The sequence below is a fragment of the Ornithorhynchus anatinus genome, chromosome 21 (genome assembly GCF_004115215.2).
Source record: "Ornithorhynchus anatinus isolate Pmale09 chromosome 21, mOrnAna1.pri.v4, whole genome shotgun sequence".
Classification (NCBI taxonomy): domain Eukaryota; kingdom Metazoa; phylum Chordata; class Mammalia; order Monotremata; family Ornithorhynchidae; genus Ornithorhynchus; species Ornithorhynchus anatinus.
In genome coordinates, this window is record NC_041748.1 from 2,579,634 (window position 1) to 2,605,470 (window position 25,837).

At 68.2% G+C, this 25,837-nt stretch overlaps 2 protein-coding genes and 1 long non-coding RNA gene across 4 annotated transcripts; 1 reads left to right on the plus strand and 2 right to left on the minus strand.

Moving 5' to 3' along the window:
• The first annotated feature begins 1,069 nt into the window (after positions 1-1,069).
• On the plus strand, positions 1,070-9,428 carry LOC114806098. Of its 2 annotated transcripts, XR_003754209.1 has the most exons (4): positions 5,202-5,396; positions 6,137-6,374; positions 8,642-8,701; positions 9,278-9,428. It is a non-coding gene; the product is annotated as an uncharacterized LOC114806098 (long non-coding RNA). The 2 variants fall into 2 exon arrangements; XR_003754210.1 differs by lacking the exons at positions 8,642-8,701; positions 9,278-9,428 and adding an exon at positions 1,070-1,198 and having other exon boundaries at positions 5,308-5,396; positions 6,137-6,411.
• On the minus strand, positions 5,417-12,466 carry LOC114806097 (peptidyl-prolyl cis-trans isomerase FKBP1A). Its single transcript, XM_029049185.1, has 5 exons — positions 12,242-12,466; positions 11,610-11,657; positions 10,046-10,158; positions 8,750-8,912; positions 5,417-6,167 (listed from the first exon to the last, which is right to left on the minus strand). Exons 1-4 carry the CDS (start codon positions 12,276-12,278, stop codon positions 8,784-8,786), a joined length of 327 nt encoding a protein of 108 aa, XP_028905018.1. The 5' UTR covers positions 12,279-12,466; the 3' UTR covers positions 5,417-6,167; positions 8,750-8,783.
• Positions 12,467-15,815: 3,349 nt separating this feature from the next.
• Positions 15,816-22,997, minus strand: NSFL1C (NSFL1 cofactor). Its single transcript, XM_039910065.1, has 10 exons — positions 22,852-22,997; positions 21,271-21,368; positions 19,342-19,419; positions 18,689-18,854; positions 18,480-18,578; positions 18,219-18,328; positions 17,909-18,046; positions 17,367-17,466; positions 17,205-17,323; positions 15,816-15,978 (listed from the first exon to the last, which is right to left on the minus strand). Exons 1-10 carry the CDS (start codon positions 22,951-22,953, stop codon positions 15,816-15,818), a joined length of 1,173 nt encoding a protein of 390 aa, XP_039765999.1. The 5' UTR covers positions 22,954-22,997.
• Between the last annotated feature and the right edge of the window lie 2,840 nt (positions 22,998-25,837).

A 25,837-nucleotide genomic window follows, 5' to 3' on the forward strand; every position in this document is an offset into this window, starting at 1 on the left:
TGAGCTCCTTGTGGGCGGCGATTAACTCCATTTATTGCTAATTGGCCTCTCCCAAGCGCTTAGTGCAGTGCTCTGCACGCAGTAAGTGCTCAATAAATACCATTCAATGAATGAATGATTGAATGAATGAAGAGGGAGGAGGAGGCAGGTAAGTTCTGGCCTGTGAGCTCCTTGTGGGCGGCGATTAACTCCATTTATTGCTAATTGGCCTCTCCCAAGCGCTTAGTGCAGTGCTCTGCACGCAGTAAGTGCTCAATAAATACCATTCAATGAATGAATGATTGAATGAATGAAGAGGGAGGAGGAGGCAGGTAAGTTCTGGCCTGTGAGCTCCTTGTGGGCAGGGATTACCTCTAGTTATTGCTAATTAGCCTCTCCCAAGCGCTCAGTACAGTGCTCTGCCCACAGTAAGTGCTCAATAAACCGATTTGTCCATTCCAAGCGCTTAGTACAGTGCTCTGCCCACAGTAAGTGCTCAATAAATACTATTGAATGAATGAATAAATACCATTGAATGAATGATTGAATGAATGGAGCAGGAGGCAGGTAAATTCTGGCCTGTGAACTCCTTGTGAGCAGGGATTACCTCTATCGGTTGCTAATTGGCCTCTCCCAAGCGCTTAGTACAGTGCTCTGCACACAGTACGCGCTCAATAAATACCATTGAATGAATGATCGAATGAATGAAAAGGGAGGAGGAGGAAGAGGCAGGTAACCTATTTACCAACTCGGTTACAGTGGACTCCCCCAGGCGCCCAGTCCAATGCTCTGCCCATAGTAAGCGCTCAATCAATATCATTGATGGATTAATTGATAAGGGAAGGAGGATGGTGGAGTGGGTAGAGCCCGGGCCCGGGAATCATTAGGACCTGGGTTCTAGTCCCGGCTCCGCCAGTTGTCTGCTGGGTGACCTTGGGCCGGTCGCTTCCCTTCTCTGGGCCTCAGTTCCCTCCTCTGCTCAATGGGGATGGAGGCGGTCAGCCCCACGGGGGTCGGGGAATGGGTCCGACCCGAGTGGCTGGGATCCACCCCAGCGCTTAGTACAGTGCTTGATAATATGGGGGGGGGGGTGGGGATGAGGAGGAAGGAAGGAGGAGGGAATAGGAAAGGGGGGGGAAGGAGTCCTCTACACTGTCACCTCGTGAACCGGGATCGCGTCTACCAATTCTGCTCCGCTGGACTCTCCCAAACCACACAAGTAAGTGCTCAATAAATAGCATCGACTGACTGACGGAGGGGAGGAAGGATGGCGCAGAGAAGGGGAGGGGGGTGTGGGCAGGGACTGTCACTTGTTTATTGTCATACGGGACTCTCCCAAGCACTCAGTACAGTGCTCTGCACACAGGAAGCGCTCACTAAAAATGAATGAATGAGTGATGAGGAAGGAGAGAAAAAAAAGAAAAGGACGGTGGGGGGGAGGGAGAAGAGGAGAGGGAGGTGGGAAGGGGAGATGGAAGGAGAAGATAATATTAATAATTGTGGTATTCGTTAAGCGCTTACTCTCTACCAGGCACTGTACAAAGCTCTGTCCCTTGTGGGGCTCACAGTCTTCACCCCCATTTTACAGAGGAGGAAACTGAGACCCAGAAAAGGCTCCAGGCTTTCAGCTCCTTGTGAGCAGGGAACGCGTCTACCAACTCTGTTGGATTGGACGCTCCCAAGCGTTTAATAGTAATGTTGGTATCTGCTAAGCGCTTACTATGCGCAGAGCACCGTTCTAAGCGCTGGGGGAGATCCAGGGTCATCAGGTCGTCCCACGTGAGGCTCACGGTTAATCCCCATTTTACAGATGAGGTCACCGAGGCCCAGAGAAGTGAAGTGCCTTGCCCACAGTCCCACAGCTGACAAGGGGCGGAGCCGGAATTCGAACCCATGACCGCTGACTCCCAAGCCCGGGCTCTTTCCACTGAGCCACGCCGCTTCTCTAGTACAGCGCTCTGCGCGCAGGAAGCGCTCGGCAAATACCATCTGTGGATCGATTCGTATTCACGTCTGTCTCCCCGCCCCTCCCAGACTGTCAGGGAGCAGGTCTACCGGGTCGGATTGGATTCTCCCGAGCGCTTAGGCCAATGCTGAGCGCTCGGTAAATACCGTTAATCGACAGTCACGGTGGGATCTGTCAAGGGCTTATTATGTGCCAGGCGCTGTGCTAGGCACCGGGTTAGATGCAAGATCATCAGGTCCCACGTGGGACCCCCCCAGCCTAAGTAACAGTTAACAGAAGAAGAACCGTGGGCTCTGTTAAGCGCTTACCGTGTGGCGAGCGGCGGTCTAAGCGCCGGGGCAGATACGAGTTAATCAGGGTGGACGCGGCCCCCGTCCCACACGGCGGGAGGGATTGGATCCCCATTTGACAGATGAGGAAACTGAGGCCCGGAGGAGCGAAGCGACTCGCCCAAGGGACCGAAAAATAACGATAATAGCCATAATGATGGTATTTGTTAAGCGCTGACTCGGTGACAAGTGATAAGCGCCGGTCGAATCGAATCCCCATCTGACCCTCCCCCCTGCACCAACTCCAAAACAGAAGGTGAGCCCAGCTGAAACCCGGGTGCTTATTTACATATCATTTTGCTTACCGTCTGTTTATTTTTTTTATGCCAGCGGGAGCGTTTGTGTCCCCTAAAGCACTTGGAGACTCACCCCACCCCCACATTCAATCAGTCAATCGTATCTATTGAGCGCTCACTGTGTGCCGAGCACTGTACCAAGCGCCCGGGAGAGTCCAGTACGGCGATAGAACGGACCCATTCCCCGCCCGCAACGGGCTTTGCGGCTGCATCCTTATCCCCCCCCCCCCCCCCCGCCCCTTCCCCCATCCGGATTTATTTTCAGACCGGTCTCCCCCTCCGGACTGTCGGCGGGGATCGGTTCTGGCGGATCGGACTCTCCCAAGCGCTCGGCACGGCGCCCTGCACACAGTAGGCGTTGGGGAAAGGGTACCGACCCATCGCCGGCCACGGCGGCGGGAGAGCTCGGGAGAAGACGGGGGTTCCCGTGAAGCGGCGCGGCCCAAGGGGTAGAGCCCAGGCCTGGGCGTCAGGAGGATCTGGGTTCCGATCCCGCCTCCGTCCCCCGTCTGCGGTGTGACCTCGGGCAAGTGGCTCCTCGGGGCCTCGGCTCCCTCCTCCGTAAAATGGGGATGAAGACCGTGAGCCCCGGGGGGGACGGGGACTGGGTCCGACCCGATTAGCTTGCGCTCGGAACAGCGCCTGACCCAGAGTAAGCGCTCCACAGATAGCACGGTTACCACGATGACGACGGAAGGGGAATAGTGATAATTGCGGTATCTGTTGAGCGCTCACTGCGGGCCGGCCAGACGCTACCTGGGCGAGTACAGCGTACTGGCGCGCGATGAGCGTCGCGGCTTCCGTTTCCCACCCGGTGCGCTCCGCCAGTTTTGAGGAGCGGATGGGCGACCGCTTCTCGAGACCCTCCGGCGGTCGCCCGTCCGCCTCGGCGCCAAACAGAGGCTCGTCCCCTTCGGCTTCGAAGCCGTCCGTCCCCCGTCCCTTCCCGCCGCCCCCGGCCGATCGTCCGGTACGGCCCGGCCCGGCCGCGTTGGGCTCCCCTCACGCCAACGGGCCTGGCTGGGTCCCGTGTGGCCGCCGGGCCCCGACCCCCCTCACGGACCGTCGCCCTCCCCCCGTTTCGAAGCCTTTTTGAAGGCCCGCCTCCTCGTCGATTCAATCGTATTTCTTGAGCGTCTCCCGTGTGCAGAGCGCTATGCTAAGTGCTTGGGAGAGTCCAGTACAGCAATAGAGACAATCCCTGCCCACAAGAAGCTCCCTATCTAGAGGGGGGGGGGGCAGACAGACATCCATACAAGTGAACGGGCATCGACAGAATTAAATATCTGTATGTGAACGGTGTGAGGCGGGGACGGGGGGGAAGAGCAAAGGGAGCCAGTCGGGAAGCCAAGAGCGTCCCGTTTGATACGGAGGTTGGATGGGCGAGCGCCGGAGGTTTTCGAGGAGGGGGGTGACGCGCCCCGAACGTTTCCGTGGAAGAACCACGCGGGCAGCGGGGTGAAGGACGGACCGGAGCGGGGAGAGGTTGGCAGGTGGGCGAGGAGGCCGAGGCGGGCATCCGGGCAGGACGGCACCAGCGACGGTACTGATGCCGTAGCGGTTCGGATGGAGAGGGGAGGGCAGATTTTAATCACGGCGTGAAGGATTTGGCGACGGATTGGATGAGGGGAGCGAAGGATGGCGGCGAGGATCGGGCCCCGTGAGACGGGCGGGACGGCGCCGCCGTCTACGGCGACGGGAGAGTCCGAGGGGGTGGGGTTGGGGGGGGCAAGACGAGGAGCTCCGTTTTGGACGCTTTAAGCCGGAGGTGACCGGAGGACCTCCGAGCAGAGAGGTCCCGGAGGCGGGAGGCGGCGGAGAGGGAGATTTGGGAATAGTCCGCGTGGAGGTGGGGGTGGAAGCGGTGGGAGGGAACGAGGAGTCCTCTCGGGGAGTCGGGGCAGACGGAGAAGGGGACCAGGGACGGAGGGATCTGCGCGGTGCGGGGGCGGGAGGCGGCCGGACGGAAGGGGGGAGAACCGGGAGAGGACGGGGTCGGCGAAGCCGAGGTCGGATGACGTTTCCGGGAGAAGGAGGAGGTCCACGGGGTCAAAGGCGGCTGAGAGGTCGAGGGGGATCGGGATGGAATAGGAGCCCTTGGATTTGGCGGGAAGGAGGCCATCGATGAGCCGTGAGAGGGCCTTCCCTGACTAGACCCCCCTTTCCTCTTCTCCCACTCCCTTCCGCCTCGCTCCCCTCATTCATCCCCCCGCCACTCACGTCCTTATCCGTCACTTCTTTCTTTCTGTTCACCTCTGTCTCTCCCCCTTTAGGCCGTGAGCTCGTTGGGAGCAGGGAATGGGTCCGTTCAGTGTTGTATTGGACTCTCCCAAGCGCGCAGCCCAGTGCTCTGCACCCGGGAAGCGCTCAATAAATACAATTGAATGAATGTGCCCCTTTACCTTTGCCTAGAGGTTTAGTATCCAGATCTGGGTTGTAATCCCAGCTCCGCCACGTGTGTGACCTGGGGGGGTGTTTCCTCTCTGTGCCTCAGTTTCCTCCCTCTTAGACTGTAGGTTTGGGCCTGTCTCTGATCTGATTATCTTGTAGGTGTCCAGTGCTCAGCACAGCGCTTACCCAAGTCCTCTAGACCGTCGGCTCCTTGTGGGCAAGGGACGCGTCTACCCACTCTGTTGGATTGGACTCCCCCAAGCGCTCCGTCCAGTGCTCTGCCCACAGCAAGCGCGCAATAAATGCGACCGAATGAACCCACACCCATCTGCGGTCTCGTTTTCAGCCAGGCCGGCCGAGTCCTCCTCCGCCTCTGGACTCCGGTGGGGTCGCGGGGTCCCCACCCCCAAAAGACTTCCGCCGCGCGTGGCGAAGGTAAGGAGGGGGGGCGATGGTGGTTGAGAAAAGCCAGCATAAAGCATTTTTATTGCAATAATAAAACTTGAGGAGGAGGAGATTCGGGGAGGGGGAGATCAGGGGTGGCGGCGACATCTTTCACCAATCACAACACAGGCGGGGGTCGGGAGGGAAGGTGGGGGGGGCGCCCGGATCTGGTCACCTTGGGGGGGTGGGGGGGGGGAGCTCGCCCTCAAAAAACCCAGCCGGGGGTGGGGGGACGTCCACATCTCGCCGCCCTCCCCCCGGGGGGGGGAACCCCCTTCCACACCCCTCCTCGACCCGCGGGATCGATTTAAGCCAAGCAGGCCGCGACGATCCAAACCTGAGGGGGGCCGAGGCGGGGGTTTGGGTGGGGGGGCTTTGGCCCCGTCTCCTCATCTGGGGGGGGGGGGGATGTCCCGTCCCCCCTCCCCCTCCGCCGTGCCGAAACCCAGGGCCGGCGGCTCTAACCCTGCCCGCGTGCGACCCCGGAAAGACCTCTCCCCCCCCCAACCGCCACCACCCTCCCCCCCGCCCCCCAACCCACAAAAAAATATACATTATATAAGACGAAGTATAGTTTCTAGACGAGGCCGGTGAGAGGGGGGAGCGGGGCGGACGGAAGCGGGACGGGGGGGCTGCCCCTGGCTGGGGGGTGGGGACCTCTCCGGGTCGGGGGAGGAGGGGGCGCAGAGGGTTGGGGGGTCCAGACAAACTCGTGTGCGTTCTCTTCCAAGCTGACGTTCCGGATTCGGCCACGGTCCGAGCCTGAGGAGGGACAGAGACACGGCGCGGAGGCGGCGGGGTTGGTCGGGGTCTCCGTGGGATCATCATCATCATCATCATCATCATCCCGGCATCCGTCGAGCGCTTCCTCTGGGCCGAGCGCCGTTCTAAGCGCCGGGCTGGATCCGGCTTTATCGCGTTGGACCCGGGCCCCCGTGGGACTCACAACTCTTCACCCCCGTTTTCCAGGTGAGGGAACGGAGGCCCGGAGAAGCGCAGTGACTCTCCCGAGGTCAGCCGGCAGACGAGGGACGGAGCCGGGACGAGAACCCGGGTCCCTCTGACTCCCGGGTCCGGGGCTCTACCCGCCGGGCCGCCCTGCGCGTCACTGCAACAGCGGGTAGCCACGTGTCCCCTGCCCTCAACCTACACGAGGACTCCAAAATTCACCATTTTGGCCACTCCGCCTTATATTATAATTATGATGATATCTGTTAAGCGCTTGCTCTGGGCCGGGCCCTGTACTGAACGCTGGGGTGTGGAGCCGAGCTACCTGGGTCGGACCCAGCCCCCCGTCCCCCGGGGGGCTCACGGTCTGGAGAAGGAAAGGGAGCCGGGATGCGGATTCCGGCCTTCCGGCTCCCTTCTCTTTCCTGTCGTCTCTCCCTCCGTGCCCTTCGGGTCCGGCCCGGCCCGGCCCCCGACCGCCGAGGCCCCCGCCTCCCCACCCCCCCCTCCACGTCTCCCTGGGCCGGGCTACCAGTTTCTCCGGGGGGGGGGGGCGGGGAGAGAAACGGCGGGAGGAGGACGAGGAGGACGAGAAGCGGAGGAGGAAGGGAGGAAGAGGAGGTGGAGGAAGATGAGGAAAATGAGGATGAGGACGAAGAGGAGAAAAGGAAGAGGTGGTGGAGGAAGATGAGGAAAATGAGGAGGACAGAGGAAGACGAGAAGAAGGGGAGAAAAGGAAGAGGTGGAAGATGAGGAGGAGAAGAGGAGGACAAGGAAGATGAGGAGGAAAATAAGGAGGACGAGAAGAAGGGGAGAAAAGGAAGAGGTGGAAGAAGATGAGGAGAAGAGGAGGACAAGGAAGATGAGGAGGAAAATAAGGAGGACAAAGGAGGACGAGAAGAAGGGGAGAAAAGGAAGAGGTGGAAGAAGATGACAAGGAAGATGAGGAGGAAAATAAGGAGGGGGGGGGGGAGGGGGAGGGGGAGGCGGAGGCAGCGGCTTGGGCCTTGTCGCCCGCTCCTGACTCAGTCCTTTCCGCTCTCCATTCCCAACCCAGCCTGCACTGTAAACTTCCCCTTCCTTCCTTCCTTCCTTCCGGAGGGCCCAGATGTCTCAGCGACTACAATGGTGGAGACCCCCCCCCCCTCCCCCCCAGCCCCTCTCAACCCACCCCGCCCCCCCCCCCCCCCCCCCCCCCGGGGCCCGGGTCTGCCCCATCCCCACCCCCGCCGCGCCCAGCCCACCCGCGCCAAATACCAACTGCGGCCTCGGGGACAGGCCGGGGCCCGGCCGTCGGGCGACCCTGGGCCGGGCGCTCCTCCGGGCCTCGGTTCCCTCACCCGGGAAATGGGTCGAAGACCGTGAGCCCCGACTGACTCGAATCGACCCCCGCGCCCGGTACGGTGCCCGGCCCGTAGCGGGCGCTTAACGGATACCATTTAAAAAGGACAAGGAAAAGATGCCTGGGTCTCGATCCCTCCTCTCCTCACGTAGTCGTCGTCACCCCGAGCTATCTGTGAAGTGCTTACCGTGCGCCGAGCGCCGTACCAAGCGCCGGGAGAGATCCGGGACCCCCGGGTCAGCGTCCCCCGCCCCACGCGGGGCTCCCGGTCCCGAGGGGAGGGAGAGCAGGGACTGAATCCCTATTTTCCAGCGGAGGAAACCGAGGCCCGGAGGGCCGAAGTGACTCGCCCGAGGTGCCACGGCAGGCCCGGGCTGAGAACCCGGGTCCTCCGACTCCCAGGACGGGGCTCCTCCCGCTAGGCCGCCCCGCCTCCCTCTCGTCCCCTCTTTCCGGCGACGCGACCGAGGCCGGGGGGGCGGGGTGACCGGCCCGAGGTCACGCGGCGGAGGCGAGGCGATCGGCTCGAACCAGTCCCCCGTCCCCCGCGGGGCTCGCGCTCCTCCCCCCCGTCTTCCAGACGAGGGAACCGAGGCCCCGAGGAGTGCGGTGACCGGCCCAAGGTCCCCAGCAGGCAAGTGACTGCCGCTATTTACCGCTACTCCTCCTCCTGCCGCCACCGATCATAACGGCGGCATCCGTTAAGCGCTCGCTAGGGGCCGAGCACCGTTCTAAGCGCTGCCGCTCCTCCGAAGAGAAGCCGCGTGGCCTAGCGGGTAGAGCCCGCGCCGGGGGAGTCGGAAGGTCACGGGTTCCGATCCGGCTCCGCCGCGGGACCCTGGGCGAGTCGGTTCGCTTCTCCGGGCCTCCCTCCCCCTTCCGTAAAACGGGCGTTCGGACCGTGAGCCCCACGGGGGACCGCCTCACGACCCCGTGTCTCCCCCAGCGCTCAGAACACAGTAAGCGCCCGAGAAGCCCCGTCGTCGCCATCGCTACGGCCGCCCCCGTGAGTCGGGAGCACGGGGTGGGGAGGGGGGTTCCCGGCGTGACTTACCCCGGCGGGGGGGGGGGGGGGGCGGGGGCCGGGGTCACTCCAGCTTGAGGAGCTCCACGTCGAAGACGAGGGTGGCGTTGGGCGGGATGATGCCCGGGTGGCCGGTGGCCCCGTAGGCGAAGTCGGGCGAGATGGTCATCTTGGCTCTCTGGCCCACGCTCATCTGAAGAGGGACGAGAGGCGGCGGCGGCGGCCGGGCCTGGGTCCGGGTCCCTCCACCCCCCCACCCCCCCGGGTCCCTCGGCCGTCTCTGCCGGGCGAGGGGCGCCGGACCGGGCGCCGGGGACCATCCGACGCGCACCGATCCCTGCCCGCGTGGCGCCGACCGTCGGCGCCGTCCCCGCCCTCTACGAGCCGACCGTCGGTCGACGGCAGCCGCTGAACGCCCGCCGCGGGAGGAGCCCCGGACCGAGCGCCCGGGGAGCCGACGGCAGACGCCGTCCCCGTGCTCGAGACCTCTCGGTCGGCTCCTCGCGGGGCAGCCGACTGGGGTTTGTTGTACTGCCCTCTCCCCATCGTCTACTACAGCGCTCCGCCCGCGGGAGGCGCCCGATCAGTACGAACGCACGGAACGGACGGCATCGAGCGCCGCTCCGGGCGGGGCACGAGAGTCAGCGGACACGGTCCCGGCAGTCGAGCGGAGAGTCGACGAATAATAATAAAAACGATAACACCCGTAGCGTCTGTTAAGCGCTTATCACGCGCCGGACCCCGCGTTAAGCGCCGGACGGAGACGAGCAAATGGGGTTGGACGCCGGTCCCCGTCCCCCGTGAGGCTCACCGTCTCCATCCCCCTTTTACAGCCGAGGTAACCGAGGCCCGGAGGAGGGAGGCGACTCGCCCGAGGTCACCCGGCAGACGAGGGGCGCGGTGGGGATTAGAACCCGTGACCTCCTGACCGCCCCCCAAGGCCCGGGTTCCACCCTCCACGCCATGCCGCTTCTCCAAAAGTTCAGCCCGGAGGCCCCGACCGGCACGCGGACGCCGTTTCGATCCGCGCTGTTCACGGAGCGCTCCCGGCGTGCGGAGCGCACCCCACCGAGCGCCCGGGGGAGGCCGACCCGACGGCATCTCCGGGCCCGGCCCGTCGCCCCCAAAGGGCGGAAGCCCCTCGCGGGCGGGCGGACGGGTCCCTCCTCCGTCCCGTCCGGTCCCCGGCGCCCGGTACGCCGCCCCGCGCCCGACGGGCGCTGGGTGAGCCCCGCGGAGACTACCGGGGCGTCGGGCAAATGGTCCCGGCGGACGGACGCGGGGGCGGGAGGGAGGGGCCGAGAGAGGCGCGGAGGCGGGGCCCACCTGAGCCACTCCTTCCTCCCAGCCGCGGATGACTTCCTGTTTGCCCATGACGAACTTGAAAGGCTTGTTCCTGTCCCGCGACGAGTCGAACTTCTTCCCGTCTTCCAGCAACCCTGGGAGGAACCGGGGGACGGGACCGTCAGGGCCCGGGGAAGGGCGGGCGGGGGAGACCCGGCCGAGGGGCGAGCCGGCCGAGGGGAGCCAGGCCCAGGCCGCCGGATTCGCACTCGCGCTTTTCGCTCAGAGCTTCGGCCCGTCCCCTGGACGATCCGGGCCCGTCGCCCGCCACCCACAAACCCGGACCCTCTCCCTTCCGCCCCCGCGACCGGCGTTGGGGTTTCCGACGGTATCCGTCGGACGCCCACGACGCGTCGGGCGCCTACGGAGCGCCGGGCGGGGGGCGGGGGGGGCCCGGCCGATCGGGCGGGACCGCGGCCCTCGGGGGGCCCACGGGCTCCCGTCGCCGTTCGACGGCAGGAGGGAGGCGAAACGACCGGCCCGAGGTCACCCGGGGGGGCGGAGGCGGGACGAGAACCCGGGCCCCGGGAGGTTCCGGCGCTTCTCGGGGGTGGGGGGGACGGGCGGCGCGAGGCGGCCCTCCCGTCGCCCTCCGGGCTACCGTGCCCCCCGCGACGTCACGCCTCGCCGGGGCAGCGGGCGCTCGGCGGCGCTCCCCGGCCCGCGGCCCCGCTCCTCTCCTCCCCGGCGCCCGGCACGGGGCCCCGCACGCGGCGGCAGCCGCCCCGGAACCACCGGCGACCGACTCCACCGGACCCTCCCCGGCGGGCGCTCGGTAAGCGGCGCCGGCCGACCCTTTCCTAACTCTGGCGGACTCTCCCGAGCGCCCCGCGCGCGGCGGCCGTCTCGCGACGGACGTTCCCGAACCCTCGGCGCGGCGCTCGATAGAGAGCATCGGCCGACCGTCCCCTAACTCTGGCGGGCTGTCCCGGGCGTCCCGTACGGTGCCCCCGACGGAGCGGCCGCTCCACGGACGCCCACGCCCGTCTCCCGACTCCAGGGGACCCTCCCGGACGCCCGGCCCGGCGCTCCGCACGCGGCGGGTGCTCGGTCAATAGCGGCGGCGGCGGTCCCGCATCCGCCGTCTTCTCGCGGACGCCGGGCCCGGCGCTCCGGGCAAAGCGGGCGCCGGACGGTCGGCTCCACGAGGGCGGGGGTGGCCTCTCCCGACTCGACCGGACCCTCCCCGCCGCTCGCCGCGGCGCTCCGCACGTGGCAGGCGCCCATCGAGCACCGGGAATCTACCGGTCGACGGGGCGGAGGGTCCTCGCGGTCGCGCCGCAGGCGCTCGGCGAGCGGAACCGACGGCCCGCCCGGGGAAGTCGAGCGACCCGGCCGAGGTGACCGGGCCGGGCCCGGGGGGCGGGGGGAGAGGCGTGTGCGACGGCGGGGAGCGTGAGAGACGTCGGCAGGCGTCTGGACGCTACCCGGTGGGGTGCGGGGGGCGGACCGGGGGGGGGGTGGCGGCCGGAGACAGAAAGGACAATGTGTGTGCGTGTGTGTGTCGTGGCGTCCCCCCCTCGCCGTCACCCGTCCGGGCGCTCACCTGTGTAGTGGACGACGCACGTCTGGCCGCGCTTCGGGAAGGTGCGTCCTGGGGGGGCAAGGAGGGACACGGTCAGGGGGCCGCGGGACCCCCCGGGGGGGAGAGACGCAGAGACAGACACAGACAGAGAGAAGCCCGGCCGAGGGAGGAGGGGGGAGGAGGAGGAGGAGGAGGAAGAGAGCAGAGAGGGCGGGGGCGGCCAGAACAGAGGGTACTGCCGGGGGGGGGGGGGGAGGGGGAGCAGGCGGGCTGGGGAGGAAGGGGGGCGGGGGGAAAAGGGAGCCCTGAGCAGGAAGGAAGGGGGCAGGGGAGCAAAAGGGACAGGAACGGGGGGGGGGGGGGGCCTGAGGAGGAAGGAAAGGGAGCCGGGGAGCGCGGGGGAGCGCGGGGGAGCACGGGGGGAAGGAGAGAAAGAGGCAAGGGAGCAGGGGGGAGGAGGAAGAGGGGCAGGGGAGCACCGCGGGGGAGAGCAGGGAGGGAGGCAAGGGAGCACGGGGGGGGAGGAGGAGGAGGAGGAGGGAGGGGAGCACGGGGGAGACGGGGCGGGGGCAGGAGGAACAGGGGCAGGGGAGCACCGTGGGGGGGGGGGGAGCAGGAGGGAGGCGCAGATCCGGGGCTCGCCGTCGTCTCACCGTCTCCGGGGGCGATGGTCTCCACCTGCACGCCCATGGCGGGGGGAGGGGAGGGGGGGGCCGCTCTGTGCGCGTGTGTCTGCGTGTGTGCGGGACGCTGCGCGGCACGCTGGGCGAGCGGGAGCGGGAGCGGGAGCGGGAGCAGGAGGAAGCGGCGGCGGCGGCGAGTCCGGACTGCGCCCGGCCGGAGCAGAGTCGGCGCACGTGCGCGCCCTCGCGTCCCGCCCCCGCGCGCTTCCCCCCCCCCCCCCCGCGGGCGCGCGCACGCACGACGTCGCCGCCCCCGCCGTCCCGGCATGCCCCGCGACCCGCCCCGCCGCCATCTTGGGCCCCCGCCGCCCCTCCCCCCCCCGGCCCCCAGCCCCAGGGGCGCCCACTCTAAGCCGGCCCTCACGGGACGAGGAGGGGGGAAACCCGCCTCCCTCCTGGGGCTGGCGGGCTTAGTGATTAAAAAAAACCACCCCCACGGGGGCCTTTTTTTCCGGGAAAAACGGGGCTGCGCTCTTAGGCCTTCTGCCGCGAGGAGGACGGTCCTCACCGTGGTGGCGGTCAAGTGATAGCGATGATGGCGCCGCTCTCCGTTAAGCGCTTACCACGTGCCGAGCGCCGGGGGAGAGACGGGAGGCCCGCGGGCTTCGTCCCCGTTTGACAGACGAGGTCGCCGAGGCGTGACTCGAGTGAAGCCTCTGGCCCCCAGCCCCCCAGCTGACGAGCGGCGGCGGGGGGGGATTAGAACCCACGACCCCTGACCCGCGAGCCCGGGTCGCCGCTCACCGTGCGACAGACACCGTGCGGCCGCGACGACGGTCGTGGCCTCTGTCGGAACCGCGCCCCGCACCGCGACGGTGTCCGTCGAGCGCTTACCGTGCGCCGGCGCCGGACCCGAGCCCGAGCCGACCGTTCGCGGTCCCCGTCCCCGTTTTCCGGATGAGGGGACCGAGGCCCGGGGGAGGACAGCGACCGGCCCGGGGTCGCGGGGCGGACGAGGGCCGGGGCGGGGATTAGAACCCAGGTCCTCAGGCTCCCGGGCTCTACCCGCTACGCCCTGCGGCTCCTGGGCGCGTAGCGTGTGCTGAGCGCTGGGGGCGACGCCCGGCCTACAAGTTGAATGACGCCGCCGCCGCCGGTGGTACCTGTTAAACGCTCACTCCGCGCCGGGCCACGGACTAAGCGCCGGGGCGGATGCGGAACGATCAGTCCCCGATGGGGCTCGCCGTCTTAAGTGATTATGATTATTGCGTTGGCAGCGATGATAAAAAAGGTGACGACCATCATCGTGGTGTTAAGTGCTTACTACGTGCCGGGGACCGGACTGAGCGGTGGGGTGGATCCAAGCTAACCGGGTGGGACCCGGGCCCCGGGCCCCGTGGGGCTCACGGTCACCGTCCCCGTTGGACGGTGGAGGGAACTGAGGCCCAGACAGGTGAAGTGACTTGGCCAGGGTCACTCGGCAGGCAAGGGGAGGAGCTGGGGTGAGACTATTAAGGACGGTGATCGTTAGGTGTTTACTACGTGCCGTGCACCGTTCTAAGCGCCGGAGGATAATGATTTGGTATCTGTTAAGCGCTCACTATGTGCCGAGCACCGTTCTAAGCGCTGGGGGAGACACAGGGGAATCGGGTGGTCCCACGTGGGGCTCACGGTCTTCATCCCCGTTTTACAGATGAGGGAACTGAGGCGCAGAGAAGTGAAGTGACTCGCCCAGAGTCACACGGCCGACGAGTGGCCGAGCTGGGATTCGAACCCATGAACTCCGACTCCAAAGCCCGTGCTCTTTCCACTGAGCCGCGCTGCTTCTCAGCGTGAGAACCCAGGTCCCTCTGATCTCCAGGCCCGGGCTCCACCCACTAGGCCGCACCGCTCCGGTACAAAACACCTCTATTGTCCCGGGTCCTCCCAAGCGTTTAGTACGGCGCTCTGCGGCCCGTAAGCGTTCAGTGAATACCCCGGATCGGTCGGCCCCCTCCCCTCCGGCGGAGACGCGACTCGGAGGAGAAGCGGCGCGGCGTGGCCGGGGAGAGCCCGCGCCCGGGCGTCCCGAGGACCCGACTCCGCCCGCTCGTCTGCCGCGTGACCTCGGCCGGTCCGCTTCCCTTCTCCGGGCCTCGGTCTTCTCCCCCGGAAAACGGGGGAAGGGGAGACCGCCAGCCCCTCGTGGGACGGGGGCCGCGTCCGACCGGTAGGCTCGGATCCACCCCGGCGCGGGGTGCGGTTGCCTGCCCCGTAGTGAGCGCTTTAACCGATGCCACGAGCCGGTGGGCCCCAGATCGGGGACCCTCGGGGTGTCTGGGCAGAATTCGGCCCCCGCCGCCCGAGGACCGGTCTCACCCAAAGAGGCCCAGATTGTCCACGATTCGAACACGGGCCCTCGGGGGTCTCCCGGGGGATTATCCGGAAACCGGACCCCGGGGGTCTCCGTGGGAGTGGACGGACGGAGCGCGGACCCCCCCCCCCCGCCCCGCCCCCTCCCCGGGGCGGAGGCGGCCATCCCGTCCCGCACCCCTCCCCGACGCCAACGGGGAGCGCGGCTCAGCCCGCGGAGCGCGGGCCCGGCCGTCGCGAGGTCCCGGGTTCTCGTCCCGGCCCGGCCCCGCCGCTCGTCTGCCGGGTGACCTCGGGCCGGTCGCCTCACCTTACCGTAATTACGATCAATTACTATCATTCTCCCTGCGCCACGTTCCGGCGCGGCAGCCCGCCGGGTGACCTCGGACCCGTCGCCCGACGTGCCTGGGCCTCGGTCTCCTCCTCCGTAAAACGGGACGGGCCCCCTCTCTGATAGTCGCGGCGTCTGTTGGAGCGCTCACTATGCCCCGGGCACCCTACTGAGCGCCGGGGCGGATACGAGCCCGTCGAGTCGGACCCGATCCCCGTCCCACCTGGGGCTCTCGGTCTTCGCCCCCGTTTTCCAGAGGAGGGAACCGAGGCCCGGAGTGGGGAAGCGACCGGCCCGAGGTCACACGGCAGACGGGGCGGCGGAGCCGCCGGGAGGAGAGAACCCGGGCCCGGGCGCCACCCACTAGGCCGTCCTCCCGCTCGACCCGGGACCGTTTGGGGTCAGCGCCCGGGACCGTCGCACCACCGCCTCTCCCCGTCCCGCTCGGAAACCGGCGGCGGGAGGGGGTCTCCGTGGGTACGAAGCGGGGCCGGGGGGAGAAGGGGGTCCCGGCCGGGAAGAGGGGCGCCCCCCCCCCCCCCGACCCCCCTCGCCCCGGACCGTGGGAGCGAGCGAGGGCGGCGCGGCCCGGTGCGGCGGCCTGCCTTGTGACCTCGGGCCCCTCGCTTGACCTCCCTGGGCCTCCTCCGTCAAGCGGGGGTGACCCCCCTCCCCCCCCCCCCCGGACCCCCCGGCCGACCCGTGGCCGGGGGGAGGCCAGCGACCGGGACCCCCGCGCCCTCCTCCCGGCACGTCCCGGGGCGGCCGCGTCTCGCTCCCGGCTCCTCCTCACGTGGGCTTTTTATTCGTTTCTCTCTTTCCAAGTCCACCGCGATGCCAACCGGGGGGCGGGGAGCGGGGAGGGGGCGGCGCCGGCGGGGGGGAGGGAGGCCGGAGGGGCCGGGGGGCCGGGGGGCCGGGTCACACTAGCCGCTGGACGATGACGGCGTTGAGGAGGTCGGCTTCCTTGAGCGTCTGGCTCTCGTCCGTGAGCTCTTTGTTGGGGAAGGTGGTGGTCAGGACGAAGCCGGCGGAGGCCATGGCCGGGCACGCTGCTACGATGAAGAGGCGGACGTCCCGGATCCTGCGCGGGGGGCGGGGGAGAGACCCGAGCGGTCAGCGCGGCCGCACGGCCCCCTTCGTCTTGGGGAGACTGAGGCAGGCACGGGGGGGCGGCCGCCCCCCCCCCCCCAACTTGTGGACCGCGACCACCCCCCCAAAACCACTTTTTCTGTGGTCTCTGTCGGGCGCTTCCTCTGTGCCCGGCCCTGGACCTGAGCGCCGGGGCAGATACCGAGAGGATGAGGACGACGAGGATGAATCGTCGGGGCGTCCGTCGGGCGCCCGCTCCGTGCCGGCCGCCGTGCCGAGCGCCGGGGCGGATGCGAGCGGATAATAACGGTAACGACGTATTATCACATCCCCTCGGCACCGCACCCGTCCGCTCAACTGTATGTACTTTCATCATCTCGTTAACGAGATGGACATCGCCTCGATTCTATTTAGCTGCCATTGTTTTTACGAGACGCCCTTCCCCTCGACTCTGTCCGTCGCCGTCGTTCTCGTCCGTCCGTCTCCCCCGATCAGACCGCGAGCCCGGCGAACGGCGGGGACCGTCTCTATCTGTCGCCGGCTCGTTCGTTCCGAGCGCTCGGTACGGCGCTCTGCACGTGGTGAGCGCTCGATAAATACTACTGAACCGACTGTTCAGATTAGGGATTATCGTCACCTTTGATATCGTCGGGCTATCCGTCAGACGTCTGCCGGGCGCCCGGCACAGCACCGGGCGGCGCGACGCGTACGGGACGCCGAGGGTGACGTCGACGATCGGGGTATTCGGTGAGGACTTGGGCCGTGCCCGGCAGCACGCCGCGTGCCGGGGTAGAGGCAGGCGGAAAACCGCCATCGTTACACGTTGAGCGTCTCCTCCATCCCCGGCGCCGTACCGAGCGGACGACGACGATCACCGTGTTATTAAAATTACCTATTCCCGTTACGGGACTGACGCGTCCGCTACGTGCCCGGCGCCACGCTGAGCGCGGAGGAAGATACCAGCCAGTAATGGAACGATCGCTCTCGCGGTATCCGTTAAGCGCTCACTGCTAATCGGCGGGGTGGATCCGAGCGAAAGGGGCGGGACGCGGTCCCCCGTCCCCCGTGGGGCTCCCGGTCTCCGTCCCCGTTTTCCGGAGGGGGGGGAGCCGAGGCCGGGAGAAGGGAAGGGAGCGGCCCGAGGCCGCCCCGGAGCTGGCGACGCCCAGGGCCGGGGGTCGGGGGCCGGGTCCCCGGGGGGTCGGGGCGGGGTCTGACCTGTGGCTGTGGTTGAACCTGTGGACGAGCCTCCGTCCGTCGGCGAGGCGCACCTGGACGTTGGTGGTGGGCTGCGACTCGTCCACGTCCGGGCCGGCGGGGGCGGAGGGGGGCGGCGGCGGCGGCGGCGGAGGGGGCGGGGCCGGCGGCGGAGGGGGCGGGGCCGGCGGGGCCGGAGGGGGCGGGGGTCTCGGGCTCCCGGCGCGGCGGCGGGGCGGCCCCCCAGCCCGCCGGCTCCGAGCTCAGCACCTGAGGGGCCGTGCTGCGGGGGGGGGGGGACGGGAGGAAAGGGGGGACGGGGCTGAGGCCGCCTCCCGCACCCACCTCCTCCGGGGACCCTTCCCGGGCTACTCCCCCCTCCCGGACCCCTTTCCGCCCTCCCCGAAGCCTTCCAGGACCACCCTCTCCTCCTCACCCCCTTATCCTCCCCACCCCCGCCTCCTCCCGCCCCCCCGCCGTCCCCGGGAAGCCTTCCCGGACCGCCCCGCGGCGCTCCGCGCGAAGGGGACCGTCGGCTCCCCGGGGGCGGGGACGGCGCCCGCCCGCCCGCCCGCCCGCCCCGTCGGACCCTCCCCGGCCCCGGGCGCTCGGTCCGGCGCCCCGCGGCCGGGAGGCCCGTCGGCTCCTCGGAGGCGGGGAGCGCGGGTGGGGAGAGCCCGGCGCCCGGCTGCCGGTCCTCCGGCCCCTCCCCGGCGGGCGCTCACCTGCCCAGCTTCTGTCCCTGGCCCGTGAAGGCCCTGAAGGAGCCCTTGGGCTTGACGAAGTCTTCGTCGCGGTGGTCCTCCATGTCCAGGTTCACCTGCCCGCCCCTCGCCAGCCGACGCAGCTCGGCCGGGACCTCCCTGGGGAAGGGGAAGAGGACGCCTTTCTTCCGGGGGACCCGCCGGCCGGTCTGCCCCGGGGGACGGGGGGCTGCGGGGGAAGGGGCGTGAGGCCCCAGGCGGGTTGCGGGCGGCCATCGGACGCTTCGACGGAGTGACCGACCCCCCCCCCCCGCAGGGGCCGCGCGCCTACCCTCTGCGGATGGACTCGAGGAAGTGTGCGTTGGCGGGGTCCTGGTAGGCCCGCAGCTGGCCCTGGTCCAGGCTGAAGCCTCCCTTCCACAGCTTCAGCACCACGTGGACCTGGCACACGCGGGGCACGCGGTGGGCCGGGGCCGACGCGGACGGACCCCCTCCCGCGGGCGGGACCCCGCGCCGTCCCCTCCCCGCCGCTTGGTCCGGTGCTCCTTAGATCCCACCCGGTGAGCCGGGGGAGGAGGCGGCGGCTACTCACGTCCTGCCCGGCCTGTTGCTGTTGCCTCCTCTCCCCGGCCACGTAGGCCGACTCCTCCTGCGGGCCGGCGCCCAGGCGGTACCCGCCCCCGGCGAACGGCTGGGGGAACCCAACGTGGCGGCCGTCGGCGGGGGCCGGGCCTCCGGCCTCCCGCCCTCAGGCCCGTCGGCCTCCCGGATCCCCCGGCCTCCCCCGGCCTCCCCCCGCACCTTGGGCCTGTTGGTCTCCCCGGCCCCCTTGGCGGGTCGGTCGACGGCGACGGCCCCGTGTTCCTTGGCCCCGCGGAAGAGGTCCTCCACCAGCTCGTTGGGGCTACGCTTGCGCGGGGGGCCCACGATCTGCTGACCGCTGCGCTCCGAGCCCCCGGCGTAGAACCTGGAGCCCCCCGCCGCCCCCCGGCCCGGCCCCCACAGGCGGACGTCGGCGGGCGGGCCGGGGACCGCCCCCCGGCTCCTCGAGACTCTCCCGATCGCTCGGCGCGGCTCCTCGAGGGCGGGGATCGCGTCCGCTCACTCTAGCGGACTCTCCCCGGCGCTCGGCGGGGCGCTCTGCACGTAGGAGACGGTCGGCTCCCGCGAGGGACTCCCCCGGACTCCCCCGAGCCCGCGACACGGTGCTCCGCGCACGCTAGGCGTCCGGTGAACGCCACCGACCGACTGAGAGAGGCGGGGGGGGGCTCCGCGGGGGCGGGGATCGGGCCTCTCCCGAGCGTGCGGCGCAGCGCCCGGCCCACGACGGCGCTCGGCAGGGCGCTCCGCCCGCGGCGGGCGGGCGGTAGGCGCCGCCGGTCGGCTGGGCCGGCCGAGGGCGGGAGAAGGGTGGGACGGGGGGCGGGGGAGACGCCCCGAGGGAGGCTTTTTACCTCTGACCTTCCTCTTCCTCCTCCTCATCTTCTTGGGCGTGCACGAGGTCTCTGAACGACGTCACCCCCCTGTGTTCGCTGGAAGACAGCGGGAGGGATGAGGTCGGAGACCCGAGCGGCCCCCGGCCCGCCGGGTGACCTCGGGGCGGTCGTCCCGCGTACGGACGGTCACGGCGGTGGTATCCGGTAAGCGCTTACTACGTGTCCCGGACCGTAGTGCTGGGGGAGATACATCGAGATCGCATTGATAACGATAGTAATCGGGGGAGTTGGCGGGTGCCAGGCCCTGTACCGAGGGCTGAGGTGGAAACAAGCAAAACGGGTCGGGCGCAGTCCCCGTCCCCACTTTAGAGAAGAGGGAACCGAGGCCGGGAGCCGAAACGACTCGCATAAGGTCACGCGGCGGGCAAGGGGAGCCGGGACGAGAACCCGGGCCGGGACTCTACCCGCTGGGCCGCTCTGCCTCACAGACAGACCCCACCCCACCCTCCCCGTCCCTTCGCGCCTCATCCGAACGCTGCCCCCCAAAAACCTCCCTCCCCGGCGGCCTTCTTCAACCGTCGGCTCTCCAGTGGCTTCTTCCCCGCCGCCCTCAAACACCCCCGCGTCTCCTACGACACCCCCTGTGGACGCCCCCCCCGGCTGCCTCCGCCCCCTCCTCTCCAGACTCCCCCAGCGAGTCGTCTCCACCTCTCCTCTGAGTCCGTCCCGGGGCGCCTCCGGTCCGGCTCCCGTCCCCCTCCCCTCCCCGGCGGCCGCCCCGCCGGAGGTCGCCGACCGCCTCCTCCTCGCCCAATCCTCCGGCCCCGACTCCATCCGGGTCCTCCTCCGCCTCCCCGCCGGCCGGGACCCCGTGGCCCACCCCCTTCTCCCGGAATCCTTATCCGACCTGGGCCTCGCCGACCCCGTCCTCTCCCGGTTCTCCCCCCGTCCGTCCGTCCGTCCGTCCGCTTCTCCCTCAGCCCCGGGCGCCCTTCTCTTCTCCGTCTACCCCGACTCCCCGGAGAACTCCCGGTTCCCTCCCACCGCTCCCACCGCCCCCGACGTGGACTATTCCCAAATCTCCCTCTCCACCGTCTCCCATCTCCTCCCGCCTCCGGGACGTCTCCGCCGGGAGGTCCTCCCGTCGCCTCCGGCTTAAAGCGTCCGAGCTCCTCGTCTGCCCGCCCGAACCCCGTCCTCCCCCGGACTTTCCCGTCGCCGTAGACGGCGCCGCCGTCCCGCCACCTCGGCCTCCTCCTCCGCTCCTCTCTCTCGACCCCCTAGTCGATCCGTCACTAGATCCCTTGGGTCCCACCCTGGCCGCGTGGCTCAGATCACATAGTAAGCGCTTAACAAATACCAACATCATCAGATCCGCCCTGTCCCCCCCCATCCAACCGGCTCCCAGGTTAATCCAGGCCCTCGTCCTCTCCCACCTGGACGACCGTATCGGCCTCCTCGCCGACCTCCCGCCTCTCCTCGCTCCGGTCCCAACTTCACTTGGCTGCCCTCCCTCCTCAAATCCCGCAGACGATGAGTCTCCCCAGCTTCCGAGCCTTACGGCAGGCCCGCCTCCTCCTCCTCCTCCTCCTCCCAGAGGCCCTCCCCGACCGCGCCCTCCCGTCCTCTTGGTGGCCCCGACCGGCTCCCTCTCTTCCTCCCCCGTCCCAGCCCCGCTCCCGTCCCCCTCCTCTCGTTTTCTCACTCCCATCCCCTTGCCGTCTCCCCGTCTAGACGGTCGGCTCCTCGGGGGCCGGGGACGTGTCATCCAACTCTGCTGTGCTGGACTCTCCCGGGCGCTTAGTACGGTGCCCGGCCTCCAGCAGGAGTCGCGTCAAGACCACCGAGGGGGCGGCTGGTTCTGCAGCCCTCGGTTTCCCGCACCTCGGAGAGGGGGTGCGGAAGAGGAATCCCGTGAGGGGGCCTGGGGGGGGGGGGGGTCCTCACCTGTGGGGGGGCTCACGGGGCCCGGTGCCGCCCAGGGGCTGGGGGAGGGGCACGATGTCTTCGTCCCCTCCGTCCTCATAGAAGCTGGCCAGGGCGATCTGAAATACGGGGACCCCCGGACCCCCACACGGCTTGGCCCAGGTCCACCCCCCTCCCCCGCCGCCCCCCCCCCCCGTCCCCGTAACCCAGCCTGGTCCCATCTAAAGTGCGGGTCGTGGCGGGGGGATCGAGCATATTTAGGAGCCTTTCTGCCCCAGTTTGGTGCTTCCTATGCCCTAAGCACTGTGCTAGGCGGTGGGATGGGCAGGATCTGGCGGGACCCAGGCCCCGTCCCACGGGGGGCTCCCGGCCCGGGGGGGGGAGGGCGGGACCGGGACCATTTCCGTCCCTGGAGGGGCCGAGCGTGGACCGAACACTGTGCTGAGCGCTGGGATGGATACAGGCTGCTGGGACCCAGTCCCCTCCCCCGTCCCACACGTGGCTCTCGGTCTAGCGGGGAGGGGAAGCGGGCGGACAACGATAATAATAACGCTGCTATCTGTTGAGCGCTTACTAGGTGCCGAGCACTGTTCTAAGCGCTGGGGGAGACACGGGGGAATCAGGTCGTCCCCCGTGGGGCTCCCAGGCTTCCTCCCCATTTTCCAGATAAGGTCACTGAGGCACCGAGAAGAGAAGTGACCCGCCCCACGTCACCCAGCCGCCAGGTGGCCGAGCCGGGATTCGAACCCGTGACCTCGGACTCCAAAGCCCGGGCTCTTTCCACTGGGCCACGCTGCTTCTCTAGGATCAGGATGATGCATGGTTGGTGCTGACTGTGCTAAAGAGAATCGAGGGGGCCCCAGTGGCCGCCACCCCCCCCCTTTGGGTGCTCACTATGAGCTAAGCGCTACGCCAAGCGATGAGCTGGATAGAATCAGATAATAATAATCATCAAGTTGGTATTTGTTAAGCGCTCACTCTGTGCCGAGCACCGTTCTAAGCGCTGGGGGGAGACACGGGGGAATCAGGTCGCCCCCCGTGGGGCTCCCAGGCTTCATCCCCGTTTTCCAGATGAGGTCACTGAGGCCCAGAGAAGTGAAGCGACTCGCCCACAGTCGGCCGACGAGTGGCCGAGCCGGGATTCGAACCCACGCCCTCGGACTCCAAAGCCCGGGCTCCTTCCACTGGGCCTCGCTGCTTCTCTATCATGCGTGGTCGGTGCTCACTGTGAGCTAAGCACTGCGTTCCCAGTCAGTAAAATGGGGACGGAGACCGTGAGCCCCACGGGGGGGGGGGGCACCCCATGACCCTGCAGCCCCCCCTGCGCTTAGAACGGCGCTTGGCACCTGGGAGGCGCTTAGCAAGTAGCCACCCCAGCAGCAGCCCTTACGACGGCGTGGTGCTTACTACGTCCTAAGCGCTGCGCTGGATGGAACCCGGGGGGGGGAAACGACTTGTCCAAGGTCTCTCTGTCGCCCCCCCCGGGCCCCGCCCCCTCACTTCCGGTGGGGGGGGCGTGACGCTGCGGATCCGGGGCTCCCCTCCCTCCCCGCGCGCGCCCCCGGCCCCCCCCCCCCCCGGGACGCGCGCCCCCGGCCCCACCTGCAGGTCCCCGCCCGCCGACTCGAGGAAGAAGCGGGCGCGATCCTCCTCCGCCCCGGTCACCGCCACGAACTCCCTCAGCGCCTCCTGCCGCTCCGCCATCTTCCGCGCCCGACGCCGGAAGCCGAAGCCGGCCGCTTCCGGTCGCTCGCTTCCGGTCGCCCGCTTCCGCCCCAAACCCTCCGCCGGGCACGCGGAGCGCGTCTGCGCCTGCGCGCGCGCCTGCGCGCCGGGACTCCCCCTCCCCCCCCCCCGACCCGCCGCGCCACCTGCTGGTCGAAAGGCGGAACCGCCGCCCCGGGACCGACGATGCCCCCGCGCCCGGAACGAGTTCACAGGCCCGAAGTGGGGTGACGGGCGTCACTACAAATAGAGAAGCAGCGGGGCTCGGTGGAAAGAGCCCGGGCCTGGGAGGCAGAGGTCGTGGTTCAATAGTATTTCTTGAGCGAGCGCTCACTACGTGCAGGGCACTGGATTGAGCGCTTGGAATGGACCGATCGGTAACAGATTGAGACAGGCCCTGACCTTTGACGGGAGACGGACAGACAGGAACATTAGCAATAAATAGAATCGAGGGGAAGAACATCTCATTAAGACGATAGCAGATAAATAGAATCAAGGTGATGTACATCTCTTTGACAAAATAAACAGGGTGATGAAGATGTAGACAGTCGAGCGGACGAGTACGGCGCCGAGGGGATGGGAAGGGAGGGGGGGAGGAGGAGAGGGAAAGGGGGGAGGAGAGGGTTTAGCTGCGGAGAGGTGAAGGGGGGGAGAGGGAGCAGAGGGAAGAGGGGGGCTCAGTCTGGGAAGGCCTCTCGGAGGAGGCGAGCACCTCGGGCGAGGCACTTCACTTCTCTGGGCCTCAGTTCCCCCATCTGGACAATGGGGAGGGAGACCGGGAGCCCCGCGTAGGACGGGGACCGCGGCCAACCCCATTTACGGTGCCCGGAACACAGAAACGCGCAATAATAATATTCGATGGGGGACCGGGGGGGGGGTCGTATCCGACACCTCTGTCGGATGGGATTCTCCCTAGCGCTCAGTCCAGTGCCCTGCCCCAAGGAGGTGCTCGACAAATAGCAGCGATGGGTCGACGGGTTAACAATAATAATAATAATAATGTCGGTATGTGTTAAGAGCTTACTGTGTGCAGAGCACTGTTCTCAGTCAATCCCCATTTTCCAGATGAGGGAACTGAGGCCCAGAGAAGCGAAGTGACTCGCCCACGGTCACCCAGCTGACGAGTGGCAGAGCCGGGAGTCGGACCCGTGACCTCCGACTCCGAAGCCCGGGCTCTTCCCGCTGAGCCCCGCCGCTGGCCCCCCGCGCCCCGTTGCCCCTCCGTGGCTGAGGCCTCCGAACCTCCAGAGACCGACTTGGGGCGGCCTCCCCGGAAACCGCCCAGAGGCCGGCGGCGGTCTCCGGCCGTTTCCAGGCCCCTCTCCCGGGGAGGTCGGTTGACCTCGGGGGCCGCCCGAGAGGAAGGGAATATCTGACGGGCGGACGTCGGGCGGGTGACGGTCACGCGGTCGTCCGGTCGGCGCCCGGCCTCCTCCCCCTCCCCGGCCCAGTTTTCCGCAAGATCCGAGGCGGGCAGCCGCTTCCTCTTCCCCCGAGCCCCACCGGCGGCCGGCGGGTCCGTGGGCTCGCCGCGTCGGGCGGTCGGGAGGGCGGTAAGTCGGTGGCCGCCCCCCGCCCCCGCCCCCCGGACCTCGCGGCCGGCATGGCTCCCCCAGGCCCCGGGGCCGTGACCTCGCTGACCCTCCTGGCCGGCGTCCTTGGGCTCGGTGAGCGACCGCGGCGCGGCGAGGGGTCCGGCGGGGACGGGGTGGATACGTGTGGGGCGGGGGGCGTCCGGCTGGGTCACCTCTCTCCCGAGCCCCGGCGCTCGGCACGGGGCTTAGCGGCTAGGGAGGGTCCAGTACGGTTGGCAGACGACGGCCCTGTCCAGGAGGACCGTCCAGTCTACTGTGGGCGGAGCGCCGGCATGAGCGCTTGGGAGAGTTGCGCAGACACCGTCCCCGCTCTCGAAGAACTGCCGGTCTACCGTGGGCAGGGCGCTGTACCGAGCGCTCGGGAGAGTCCCGTGGAGTTGAGCGGACGCCGTCCCCGCCCCCGAGGAGCTGACCGTCTAGGGGAGGAGACTTGGGTTTCGGGAGCCGGGGCCGGGCCGGACCCAAGAGCCGGGTCGCCCGCGCCCCGACCCGGGGCCGTCACGGGAGCCGAGACGCAGGAGGGAAGCGGGGCGGCCTAGCGGGAGGAGCCCGGGGCCCGGGAGTCAGAAGGACCCGGGTTCTCGGCCCGGCTCTATGCCCTGGGGCAGTCGCTTCCCTCCTCTGGGCCTCAGTTCCCTCCTCTGTGAAATGGGGACGGAGGCGGTCAGCCCCACGGGGGTCGGGGACCGGGTCCGACCCGAGGGGCTCGGATCCGCCCCGGCGCTCGGTCCAGTGCCCGGCGCAGAGTAAGCGCTCAATTAATACCACAAATATTATTATCATCCTCCGTGTCTCCGTTCCGTCACCTGTAAAAAGACGCCGCGGCGGCGGCGGCGGCTTGGAAGCCGTCCATCCCCCGGCCCCCTCCGACCTCCCCCGGCCGATCGTCCGGTACGGTCCGGCCCGCACGCTCGGCTCCTCTAACGCCGACCTTCTGGCTGGGCCTCGATGGGTCCCCTGTGGCCGCCGCGTCCCGCCTCCGGCCCCGAAGACCGTCGCTCTCCCGGCCTTCGGAGCCTCACTGAAGGCCCGCCTCCTCGTTCATTCATTCAACAGTATTTATTGAGCGCTTACTATGTGCAGGGCACTGTGCTAAGCGCTTGGATCCAATCACATTTATCGATCGTGGGATCCCGTCTCCCCCCCAGCGCTTAGCGCGGGACCCGCCGCGTAGTGAACGCTTCACAAAAACCATAAAAACAAAGAAACTAACCCCGGCAAAGGTCTCAGGCCTCGGCTTCCTCTTTCGGGTCAGAGGCGGGTCTGGT